Source organism: Cyprinodon tularosa, unplaced genomic scaffold, assembly GCF_016077235.1.
Source record: "Cyprinodon tularosa strain WSP-4 unplaced genomic scaffold, ASM1607723v1 ctg269, whole genome shotgun sequence".
Lineage (NCBI taxonomy): Eukaryota > Metazoa > Chordata > Actinopteri > Cyprinodontiformes > Cyprinodontidae > Cyprinodon > Cyprinodon tularosa.
Genome location: NW_024038973.1, coordinates 538,586 through 551,910, shown reverse-complemented (window position 1 = coordinate 551,910; position 13,325 = coordinate 538,586). Strand labels below are relative to the sequence as shown.

General features: G+C 37.2%; 1 protein-coding gene across 8 annotated transcripts in view; it reads right to left on the bottom strand.

The window, feature by feature from the left end:
- Window positions 1–1,335: 1,335 nt before the first annotated feature.
- Window positions 1,336–13,325, bottom strand: part of LOC119786222 (RNA-binding protein Musashi homolog 2) — a 387,008-nt gene continuing 375,018 nt past the window's right edge. For 6 of the 8 annotated variants that reach the window (XM_038289416.1, XM_038289422.1, XM_038289420.1 and 3 more), the window contains 3 exons: window positions 10,770–10,924; window positions 4,326–4,396; window positions 1,336–2,476 (listed from right to left, as the gene is read on the bottom strand). In XM_038289416.1, coding sequence (XP_038145344.1) covers window positions 4,355–4,396; window positions 10,770–10,924 — 197 coding nt within the window. In that variant the 3' untranslated portion in view covers window positions 1,336–2,476; window positions 4,326–4,354. The remainder of the gene's footprint in view (window positions 2,477–4,325; window positions 4,397–10,769; window positions 10,925–13,325) is intronic. The other 2 variants (XM_038289417.1, XM_038289418.1) reach the window with 2 other exon arrangements.

The following is a 13,325-nucleotide window of genomic DNA, read 5'->3' as shown; positions in this document are numbered from 1 at the left end:
GCTAAATATGAGAGAAAGGAGAGGTAGAGCGAGGGAGAACAACAAAGCACTACACTGGTATCAAAGACAGCACTCTGTTTACAAGTTAACTGTGATTTCTTTACACACTAATGAAGTACATGGATGAGCAACAAAAGATGGCAGCATCTCTGAGGATGGGGCATGGAAAGAGAGAACGTAATGGATGCACAGTACATTTTTAATAGTATAATACAATTATTAATATAGAAACCACAAAGTATCAATAAAACTCTGATTAATCTTGAAATCAGCAAAGAAGCATCTTTCTTTTTTTTTTACTTTTGTATTTCTTCTTTTCTTATACATCTGAACATTACAAGTTTTTTTTTCTTTAAATTATTACTTGATCACACCTCCATAATCATTTATTTTAGAAGTATCCAGCATATTTATTACCTGTTGGTTTTTGTAAAGAAAAAGGAAACAAGTGCATGAAAGAAAAACAACGGCACTGATAGAAGTTTCAAAACCAGACTGCACTCTGGTGCGTAACATTATTATTATTATACTGTTATCATTAATCTGTCGCTGTAGGAGTAAAACCTTTTTGCCACATGTTAAGACGGTGCAAAGCCAAGTGTAGCGACAGATAGTGAATAATTCAGTGTCATCTTTTGACCCTGTATAAATATCCTCTGGGGAGCCGTGGGTCTACTATACAGAAAGACATCCAAGAATACGCCGCATCACGCCGCTTTTTATGTCCCGAGCCGCTTGTCCGGTAGGGAACACGTGAATACGCCCCCCCCCCCCCCCCCCCCCCACCCATTAATAAATCCTTCATGCTATCCCGAAGCACAGGTTCGTTTGTAAAAAGCTGACGTACTAATGTGCAAACAAGAGGATGGCCTGTACTTCAAAACTCACAGTGCAGCGATAACTCGCTTTAAAAATGCCTTTCAGTGTTTCTTTTCTTATTTTTTCTATGCTCAGCACTGAAATAAATCAAAAACCTGCCGAGATGATTACACGATCAAAGTCACAAAGGTTGAGGTATGGTTTCAAAATGTTCACCTTCCTAATTCATTCAAAAAAGAACCGATACGAAGAACAAACAGTGTATCTATCTATCTATAGATCTATAGATAGGTAGATAAAAAAAGGCTCGAGCACAGAGCCCAGGTATTTTGTTCCATGAGCGACTCAGGAACAAGCAGGATGAAACGGACATTGAACACATATACAGCTAACAGGTTCCTCTCAGCAGTAGAAAAGCGCCAGGAGCAGAGAGCTCTGCAAAAAAAGGCCCGCTTCAAGTTCGAATCGTCGCGTCTCTTCGTACGCTGTGCTTTGGATTAAAAATCGTCTTTCCCCCCCCCCTTTCTGTCGCTCCCACCTTGAAGTGATCGTAAAATCATCATCCATGCTGTTCTGTCTCTAAAACAGCGTCAACTAAGCTCACCGGTCATAAATTTGCTGGTATAACACTTTTAAAATCATTCGGCTTTTTAGTATTTACACAACTGTTTGTTTGAGGACTTGTATCGTCTTTCAGCAGAAAAAAACAAAAACCAAAAAAACCAAAAACGTAGAATATTGTTTACAGCTTTTTCTTCTATTCACACGCTAGAACGTATTCTTTTGACACACCATCACAAAAATATGCTATTCTCTCACTGAGTTGGTTATATGCAGTGACTGGAATAATATGTACAGCTACATTTCTTTTTCTCAAGTTTGAATTCACAATGTCGTTATATGAAATTTGTTATAGCATATATATATATTTATATATATTTATATTTCTACACAACAGAAACAACACTTATAAAAAAGGACCATAAAAATATTGGAGTCCTCTTTGTATTGCCCAAAAATAGGTAATCATGGTTTACAATGAGACATCACAAGAAATAAAACAACTACTAAAAATTATTACTTTGATACCTTCTCTTTGAAATTTCCTTAATTTTTTTCTCCAAATGTTTCCATACTGAGCTTATTTTTAATCTTTTTTTTTTTGCTGAAAGACCGAATGGAAATACGTTTCATTTTTTTGCCTTTACAGTAACCAATAGAGATGAAGAGGTGACTTGCAGATATTCTTGGCTCTGACCCGCCGTACTTTAAAAAATAAAATACAAATAAAATGCACTTACAAACTACAAGGAGATAAAAAGTTAAACTCAAACAACACACTAGAAAGTGATCAAAAACAAAAAGCTAAGGGAGGAAGGAAATCAGTGAGTGAAGTTGACATGGAACATCATACCAAACCAGGTTGTAAAGGTATAGGAGGTTTGGGTTATAGTACAGCAGTTGCTTGTTTTTCTGAGATGACAAACTTTTCTTTTTTTTTTTTTTTCTTTTTTCAAATCTTCTTCATATGGTTCCCGCTTTTCACTCTTTTAGCCATGGGTGACGCTGTAGTGCTTGAAGTTGGATTATCATCACCTGCACACAAAGCCAATTAGAAACTTCGTCCTGTCTGTCCCGGGCCACCAGATATACTCTGCTGGGTGTCCAAAGAAAAGGAAAAACAGACACAAGAAAAGGTCGTTAGTGTAGATGACCAGAGGCACCGTCAGCTTTTACAATTCAATGCATGTAAACTTTCTACCAATCAAAGCACAAGAACGTTTGTGGAGAAAAATAACCTAAAAAGTGAGCGGTGCAGGTGGAAAATGGCTGCTACCTCCGCATGTATTGGCACCCCTAGTGAGAATGTATAAAAAATTTAAAAATATATTTTCCTACAAGAGCTTAATCTCAAACTGTCATTTAGAAAAAAATTATTTGGACGTATTGAAGAAAAAGAAATCTTGATTTAAGGAATAACTACACATTAAACACAAATGGCTAGGAAGTTAAGTTTAAAACAGTTCAATGATACCATGAACTTTGCAAAGGTTCCCAGAGCAAATAGAAGCTCGGGAGGTCTGAAGGATTATAGATCCTCTACTGTGTGTTAAAGCAGGCATGAGCATGAGGTACTGTCCCCACAATTAACTTTAAAGTGTTAAAGTTAATTTAACAATTAATAAGCAGATTTTGGCTCAGAGCTTGTGTGTTTCCTGGACGGTGCCGCCTTTTACAATAATTTTTTGTATCTCTCCTTGAACCCCAGTCGGCCTCTGCAGATGGCTGTTCACACTGAGCCTGGTTCTGCTGGAGTATTCTTCCAGTTAAAAGGGAGTTTTTCCTCTCCACTGTCGCTACAAGCATGCTTAGTGTGAGGGATCAACTGGTTTTCCTTATATAGTAAACTTTAAATCAATTTGACTGTATGATCTGGTGAACTGTAAAGTGCCTTGAGATGACATGTGTTGTGAATTGGCGCTATAGAAATAAACTAAATTGAAAATTTTGTTGAAAGCGAAATCCTAGTTAATTTGGCATCATTACGTTTGTGATGGTAGGACTGAAAACCAGTTTTCCTGTCAGACCTGCCAAAGCAAACAGTAAACTGACATTCTCTACTGTACTTTACATTGACCTAAATGGCATGTTTTATGTTTTTCACCTATTTTCATTTGCTTGGAGAACATTTTGTCTGCAACGGATAATGAAAACAAAAAATAAAGATTCTACTTTCTTAGAGTGAGTTTGTCTTACTGCAATAGCCTACTATTATTCTCAGGCTTTTTACACCAGGGATGCCAATTAAGGTGGAGTGAGCTGTTACTGTGTTCTACTGTGGATCATGCAAGCTTCATGCACGTGTTTGGACATTTACGAAAATAAAATGACATCCTACTGCTGAGTAAAACAAAGCTAATGTGGCTGATTGAATTAAAATCAAAACATCACATCAGTAAGAAGCCCTGGGTTTGCCAGGCATTACATCTACCAAAATAACTGCAGGGAGATAAAATGTTTTGCTACTTCTTGAATCTCAAATTCTAACAATTCCATTGCAAAAATGAGTTGCAATTTACACCAAATGGTTCAATGTAAAAAAAATAGTTAGGTCAGAGAAAAGATTTATAGAGCCTTTTCTAACCAATGGATAAAATGTGCTGCTTCTTCTGCTCCTGTTTTGCTTCATATTGGGTTCTTGACAAGTATGACATATGATTGGCTTACACAAGACACTACTTGAAGATGAAGGCATTTATAATGTTAAAATAAAAAGAAAAATGAAGAGCTGGTGGCATAGTGGTGTGTGAGACCTGAGCGACGTAGTTAATCACACAGATCGACCATGATTACATTTTCTGCCTTGAACGAAGCTGTTTTTTCTTCTAAAGAGAGCAAAGTGCTCTGTCGCACACACCTGAGCCACCAGCTCCAGCATTTCAGCAAGGATGAGCACACATTAGAACAATGCTTAAGAGAAATGCAAAGTAAATAAAAGGCAATACCTCTGATGAGATAGCAACCGGCCACCTGTTCAATGGTATCCGTTTGTAAAAGCTGTCGCAATCAACGGGCCCTAAGAGTGTACAGTTAGTGCTGTTGTCAGTATGCATTTTAAAGAAAGAAAAGCAAGTATCACATCAATGTTTGTGGCCTTTTTCTTTCTAATCTAGCATGAATGTGAAAGTTTTTAATCATCTGGATCACGTAGAGCAGCAGATCTCGTGGAAAAAAAATGAAATTACAAGTGGATGAAACACTGCTAGAATAGAAAAGATATTAAAAAACAACTAAGGTATGCTTAATAAAGCAAATGAGTCATCGTGCGTTTAATAATTCAAGATACAGTCGGTATAAATTGTTTTGTTTGTGTCAGGGGAATACCCATGTTATGAGTTTTTAGTCTGAATAAAAACATGTGGAAGAGATAACAGTAATAATACACACAATCCCCATTCAAGCTAACATAAACAACTGATTTAATCTGAGAGCAAGCAGAGAAAGGCATCATAAACACCCCTCCGTTGGATCAGCAGGTTTTTGAGGATTGAAGGGTTTTCATAATGTCCCTCAGTTATCAGGACTTTGTGAGCTTTCCTGCTGACAGGTCTCTAGAAACCCATAGATTGGAGCACAAAAGAGAAGCACTTTCAGCAGCGATTATTTGTCTTTATCACCTCAATCAGCTAATTGCACTCTAATTGTCTTGCATGGGGGAGAAAAAATGTTAAGATCATTACCGCTTCTTCAGAGTGACTGTTTTCATACTGGCTAAAGGGGTTAATGCAATCAGTGGAGCGTGAGAAAGAGGAGCGAATCAGTGAAGCTGAAGTCATCCATGAGGTTGTGAGATATACTGATTATACACGCCTTCAGTTCAACAGCATCCTTGATAAAGAAACAAATTAAAAATCACATTTTAGTTCTGAATCATTTTCTGTTTTAATGATCTGAATAGAGAGCAGGAAGTTAGAAGCAGCTACTCTCATATTCTTTGCGGCTTTCTTTTAGACTCACTTTGCAACTCTCAAGTGGTGATTTAATATGTAGTGTTATCTTATATAAGCTGGCATTCTGTAAGGGAATCATAAAGCTTGGGCTTTATGAATCTCTAAAAGAATCCTTATATAAACGAACAATGTTTGCCTGTTTCATAAATCATATGCAATCAAACCACCAACAATATTACTGATTTCATAGAGGCTTATTTTTATATTCTACTAAATCAGAGTTTGGTTAAAAACCGTCCGCAATAGACACAAATGTCCTCGTATCAACGTTCCACTATCTGTTGTACAATCTGCCCTGAAAATGAGCCAGCCTGGTCTTTCATAACAAATATTTAGCTTAGCTCTCTATGCTGAGAACAACAGATTATGGTTCACAGCCAGCGAACCTAAAACAATTATTAAGGACTTTGCTGGGAAAGCACAAAAACAACAACACCGTGCATTTGGATATCATAAATCAATTACAGAGGTTGCAAAATGAAAATGAGCAATGTTTGGCTTCTCCTGAGCTATTTATTCATTTGCCCTCAGTGACTGTCAACAAACAGAGATGCATCGATAGAGCCTCACAAGTTTTCTAATCCGCTGTAAAGATGCCGTAAATCTCCGGAAAGGACTTAATATGTCAAAAGTTTATGCAACATGTGATTCTGAAACATAAAATATATGTATATCTATAATAAACCACAAAAATATACAATAAAGCCATACATATCCAGATTAAAAGTGAAGAATGTGTGAAAGACAGCGCTTACTCTGTTATTTAATAGTGTTTGCACCTAATTTTGTTAATCTTACAAAGCAGTATCCTTTCTCCAAAATAATTTTTTCCACAATGGCAATAACTAGTTTAAAAAGAGACTGTTTTGCTGCTGCAGGTCCATGTCTGTGCTTATCCGGTATCTGTAAATATCCTGTAGGGCTAAAACGCAAACCAGTAACATTTGAAGATCATAAACTATCAATTTGCAATGTTTGTTAAGAATCAGAATCAGAAATACTTTAATAATCCCAGAGGGAAATTACTTTTGTTACACGCCCCAGTTACAGTTTTATATACACTCACCGGCCACTTTATTAGGTACCCCATGCTAGTAACGGGTTGGACCCCCTTTTGCCTTCAGAACTGCCTCAATTCTTCGTGGCATAGATTCAACAAGGTGCTGGAAGCATTCCTCAGAGAGTTTGGTCCATATTGACATGATGGCATCACACAGTTGCCGCAGATTTGTCGGCTGCACATCCATGATGCGAATCTGCCGTTCCACCACATCCCAAAGATTCTCTATTGGATTGAGATCTGGTGACTGTGGAGGCCATTTGAGTACAGTGAACTCATTGTCATGTTCAAGAAACCAGTCTGAGATGATTCCAGATTTATGACATGGCGCATTATCCTGCTGAAAGTAGCCATCAGAAGTTGGGTACATTGTGGTCATAAAGGGATGGACATGGTCAGCAACAATACTCAGGTAGGCTGTGGCGTTGCAACGATGCTCAATTGGTACCAAGGGGCCCAAAGAGTGCCAAGAAAATATTCCCCACACCATGACACCACCACCACCAGCCTGAACCGTTGATACAAGGCAGGATGGATCCATGCTTTCATGTTGTAGACGCCAAATTCTGACCCTACCATCCGAATATCGCAGCAGAAATCGAGACTCATCAGACCAGGCAACGTTTTTCCAATCTTCTATTGTCCAATTTCGATGAGCTTGTGCAAATTGTAGCCTCAGTTTCCTGTTCTTAGCTGACAGGAGTGGCACCCGGTGTGGTCTTCTGCTGCTGTAGCCCATCTGCCTCAAAGTTCGACGTACTGTGCGTTCAGAGATGCTCTTCTGCCCACCTTGGTTGTAACGGGTGGTTATTTGAGTCACTGTTGCCCTTCTATCAGCTCGAACCAGTCTGGCCATTCTCCTCTGACCTCTGGCATCAACAAGGCATTTCCGCCCACAGAACTGCCGCTCACTGGATGTTTTTTCTTTTTCGGACCATTCTCTGTAATCCCTAGAGATGGTTGTGCGTGAAAATCCCAGTAGATCAGCAGTTTCTGAAATACTCAGACCAGCCCTTCTGGCACCAACAATCATGCCACGTTCAAAGTCACTCAAATCACCTTTCTTCCCCATACTGATGCTCGGTTTGAACTGCAGGAGATTGTCTTGACCATGTCTACATGCCTAAATGCACTGAGTTGCCGCCATGTGATTGGCTGCTTAGAAATTAAGTGTTAACGAGCAGTTGGACAGGTGTACCTAATAAAGTGGCCGGTGAGTGTATGTATACACACATCCAACTACACAAGATAATAAAGATGAAAAAAAAAAAAAAAAAGAGATCAAATATATACACAAGTCGAAGACTTATCCCTTCTGTAAGATTTGCAGATTGAGATTAATTAAAAAACGGCCATAAATAAAACAAGTTAAGCGAATCACACGTAACGGAAAGTGAAAATGTTAATGTTAGCCTAGCACATTAACCCCATGATGATAGAGATGGATAGATAGATGATATAGATAGATGATAGATAGATGATATAGATAGAAAGATGATAGATGATATAGATAGATGATAGATAGATGATATAAATAGATGATAGATAGATGATATAGATAAATAGATATATTTTAATGCAACTGAATAGTATAAACAATTTATAGCTTTGATTTTTACTAAGGATTAAACTGCCTGAGCTCAGATGCTTGTTATTTTCACAGGCACAAAACTTCGCAAGGGCATTCCTACGTATTACATCTTTAAAGAAAAGAAGTTTGTACTTTTATTAATAAAACTGTGCCCTTTGGTTCAGTGACAAACTAAAGCAGAAAAATGCTGATGTACTTATCTAGTCATTCAGACATTTGAACAGAGCCCACTGTGGGCTGTTTGAGTCTAACTCCTCACTGACAGATCCAGAACATGAAGGATAATCTCATGCACTGTCTTTGCAAACATTCTGCAGACATATTTTCCACAGTTTGTTAACTCTGCAGTTGAAGCTTTCCTGTTTTGAAACATAAAGGAGAGGATGCAAGCATCTACAGTATCTGTCCAGAGCTACGAACAGACAGTGAAAGATGCAGAGAGCACTGTGTGGAAATGCATTTTATTTATTTATTTATATATTTCACAGCACATCCTGAATGGTGGATGAGGATGCAGGAAGTGTTAAGAGCTCTTAGGATAAAAATGTCTGTAAGCAGCCTGAGGCGAATGCGGTGGGAACTGCATCCTTACATGCCCTCCCTCCGACAAATTTCAGTGCCAATACCTGAAAAGAGTCTGATTTATTTCCTTTTTCTATATATGAAACACCAATGTTAAGGTGTTTTATACATGCTGTTTTGTGCAGCCACACAGAGAATGACTGATATTTGTTAGTTTTTGCTTTTGCTAAAGTTACTCTGTAAAGCCAAAGCAAACAGCTTTTTTCAGACTCCACATGTACGATGTGATTGATGGTAGCACTAAAGCAGTGTGCAGATCGGTCCTCTGACTTTTTCACTTCATGCAGTGCTGGAAAAAAAGAGCTAATGAAAAGGTAAAGGCTGCAACTGAAGAAGTCTATTGAGCTTTATAGATTTATTACCAACCTGGTTGACATTTCTCACTCTGGGTTTTGAGTAAATATAGTAGACTCATCTCTTTTAGCAACATCCTGTTTATCAGCATTTGATGTTTCCCTTTTCTACTTACCCAGGTAAAATAATGTAAGCCTAATCCATTTAGCCTAGTTGAAGATTTCTACCAAATATAAGTTAACATTGACTGAAAGAATACTGAAAAGAAGCTCCGTCCATCACATCATTATAGTCCAATACTACAAAGCTGAGATGATGACCAGCTGCAGGAAACATGGAGGAGAGCTACAGAGACAAAACCTGTCTGGAAGTGTTGTTCAAGTGACAGAACTGATGGAGATCTGGGACATATGGGCTTCTAAGATTAAAGGAAATTTGCTTTGAGGAGGTGGAGATGTGAGAGGAATGGATTGATGGAAAAGCTAAAGAGGAATAAAGGTATTATTTGAAAATTTTTTCGAGCTGAGATGTACCATACTCCTTCAATACAGGTGAGAGCACAGTTCTAAATGTAATATAACACAAAGTAGTCTTTTCAAAGTTTAATTATTTTTCTTCATCTTTTTTTAAACTAATATATTTAATTACAAGGATTTAAGATAAAATGCAATAAAGTGGCAATAAAGGCACAAACAAAAACGATTTTCAACTCCTTCCAAATTCATAGAAATGCTGTAGCTATATACCTTTAAACACCTATGTAGTGTAGATTTTGTTTATTAATTATGAAGACATGCATACAATAAAGAGGTTATGTCGTTTCCAAACCCATTAATGCAACTGAAACTAATAAAATAAGGCAGATTATAAGCCCTGATCAAAGCAAAATCCATCTTTGAAACCTCCTGCCAGTAGATAGCATTTACAGGAATAACACGAAGTGCACAAAGAGAGGATTTTACAAAATTACTTTAAACTGTCTGTTATCAAAGTACAAATGCCTATCTGTGGTTATGGAAGGCTCAAACTCATACTTGGGAAAAACATACCGTAAATAAATAGTGAAACAACCCAAAACTACAAAGTAAGGAAATTACAGTCAAAATAAAGTCAGAAATAATCAGCTTTCTGCACTTATTCTATAGGATTCTAAACAACTCTAAACTTTTCTGCAGCATTAACATCTTTAGGTTTTTTCTTTTATATAATAGTCAATGTTTAAATAATTGGAAGGTCTGGAATGCATGAAAATCTGTTCACTTTCTTTAAAGCTGATGATTAATCTGGCTGAATATATTGTTTGGCTGAGATGATCATGGTTTCTGCTGGACCTGTTTAACATCCATGATGCCTGAACTTATAAACCATGTTCTGCATGTCCTCCTTTGAACTATGCTGAACTGTGAAGTTTCTCTGTGCTTTAGTTTAATATTCCTAATTTCAAAATTTCACATTTTTATTTCTTCTTTGATCTATCAGATCAAAGGAGTGTTTTGAAGTTAATTTAAGTCCATAATAAATTACCTAAAAATCAGAAAGCGTTAAGGTTTTGTTTTTTGTTCTAAGGGGCTCAGTGTCGGTCTATTCCCAAAAATTTAGAGCATTAAACAAGATCAAAGGTTCTTGGTGAGGATACCTCTATTTTCCAGTTATATACTGTCTTTGTACTTTGCATTTAGTGATAAATGTGGACCTTATCTGACTTTCTTACAGCTTCTATCGACAAAGAATCCCATGTCAAAGGCCAGGGGAAATCTTAAGCACTTAAAACTGGAGATGCGAGCTTATGTAGAAAGAAAACATGAAAAACTACAAATGATGTGCCCTCTCTCTGTGCTTAACGTTAAAATTTCTTTTCTGAGATAGATCTGGATCATTGTTTTAGTCTGAAAGTCATAGTTTAAATACTCACAGTAATGCTGGGGCCAAACCCGGAGCCAGGCTGAGGACTAGCAGCACTGATGTAGTTCCCCACAGCTGAATCCTGGTTGCTAGGTCCATACAGGTCAGCTACAGGCCCTGGACTGTTAGCACCTGGGAAACCTCCGGGCCTGGATGGGTTGGTGCCTGCATACAAACACATGGAAGAGCAGATCAGTTTAGAAATGCTCATCAGTCATCAGCACTACCTCACTCTGACCACAGAGGACACATTTGGTTTGAAAGAACACATAACTGGATTCATTTGTTGGTCTCGAAGGACCTGTTTACAGCTTATATTGGATGCCATGACATAAAAACTTTTAATTTCACATACAATAATCTGTGATATAGAATTTAGACCTTATGCATCAAATTAAGGGTGAATCCAGTATGATTCTCTTTGAATCTACATGCTGTGTGTCTTCAGCACACAAGAAACATTCACTTTGTTTATCATGCACAAAATAAACAGGCTACATACTTCAATCATGCTAATAATCCTGTAGGTTGCAGTGCTCTCATGCATAATGTGAGGGAGTACTTCTAAAATAAAGATTTCTTCTTTTTAAATATTCAAGATTTGACATTTCTGTTGACTCTCAAACCCATACATAAAAATATAGTTTATTCTCCTTTAATATTAGAAAAAAAACAACAAAAAAACACCTGAATGCTGTTTAAGTAACTTTCGGTAAAGAAAAAATAAGCAAGTCTGTCAGACAGGAGAAAAAGGAAGGAAGAAGCATTATAAAAAGGATGACCTGAGTCCGTTTGGAGGTCCAAACTTAGAGAGAGATAAAACAGAAATACTGTACAGAACTTACCACCTTTGCCCTGTGAGTAAGAGCAACTCAGACTAATAAAATTCCTTTTGAAAATTCATATGCCCACTAAAGGCCAATAACACAGGCAATGTGAGGGAAAAACAGGCACGGAGAAAGAAAAATGGGATGATCTCTTAACAGCAATCTCCTTTGCTGTCAGCTTCACATAACCCTCCGTCTCACCCTTTTTCACAAGCAAACTGAGAGAAAAAAAAAAAAAAGGAAAACCATACAGCAGCATTAAAAAGAAAAATCTTGCGAGCACAGGAACTGCTCGATCTTGTGTATTTACAGGCTGGCGAACCCTGCCATGCCTGAGAGGAGGCCTTTGTATAGCGCATTAAAAACCACATAGTGTGAGAGCAGTGCACCCATTGTTGTTGGTGCAGACAAACACAGTAAACCAGACTTCTCACCTGTTTAATGTGTTGCTGCTCCAAAGCTGTATTAGAGAAGTTAACTCTATTTAAAGGAACGCCTTAGATATCCATTTATAGCACTCTAGGAAAATGAAGCCGTCTCACTAAACACACATCTCCAAGTGTTGACACTGCTGTTTGACTATAAAGACATTAAACAGCGAGCGGCTACGGCTCTTATCTTGCCTGCACAGCCCACAGTGGGCTAGCTTATGATATAATTAAGGGGTTTTTCAGTTGAAATGGCAATCCTCATTATCTGTAACTGGCGATTTTTATTGGAGTGCGGCATCCCTCCTCATATCCATACGATGACTGATTTTCCTTTCTAAATAACCGCAGAAGATGCACTAGTTGTGAATCTGCAAAACTATATTGAGTGAAATATGGGCCAAACTGTTGGTCCACTGTTATCAAACCTCCACTATTGTCACCCCAAGACACATGAAGATAACAGATCCAATTATATACAGAAACAAACAATGAGTTCCATCCAATCATACATTTTTAAAACACTTTCTTGCCATTATCGTTTAGTTGGAAAGCAGCAGTTACCTTTTGACAAAAATAACTACTGCTGTCTATTATCTAATGTTAATAGTGATCTGTGCTTGCTACTGAAAATAATAGCTATATTTAGTGATGCAGGTGATATATTTACTTAAACTAACTAAAAAAGTAACTTTGAATCTAACCCAGTTACATTTAATTTAGGTGAGTCAGTCAATAATTGACATACTTTTTAAAGGAGTAATCAGTAATGAAATTACTTTTCCAAGATAAATACTGTAAGCCATACCCAAAGATAACATATTTTGTTAAACAAAACGTTTACTTTGTTTTTACTAGTTGTTGGCAGAAAGAGGTCTTTTTAAGAAGTTTTTTTTTTATGGATATTTTTGCATTCATTAGAGGTCAGATTTTTACCTCCCTATTGTTTTCAAACAATGGAGTCAAGTTATTGGCTTTTCTACAATCGTTCCAACTTGTTGTCATTAAAGGAGGAAAAAAGCCGTGTCAGGGAATGTTAGATTGCAAGTATTTTATATTTATTGTTTTTTAATACAAAAACTGCCCGCAGAACATCGTTACCCCTAAACCCCCACTAAAAACATTGCCAAAAAATAGCAAATAAAAAAACAAAAAAGTCTATAAGTTCAACAACTGTTTTAAAAGAATAACAAATCATGACCAATGAAGCCCTCTTGTGTATAAAATAAACTAAAGAAGAGATTTCCTCAAGAAATGAGTTTACCTCCTCAGTAGTTAGTTGGAAATTTAAACAAACTGTGTTTTCCACAA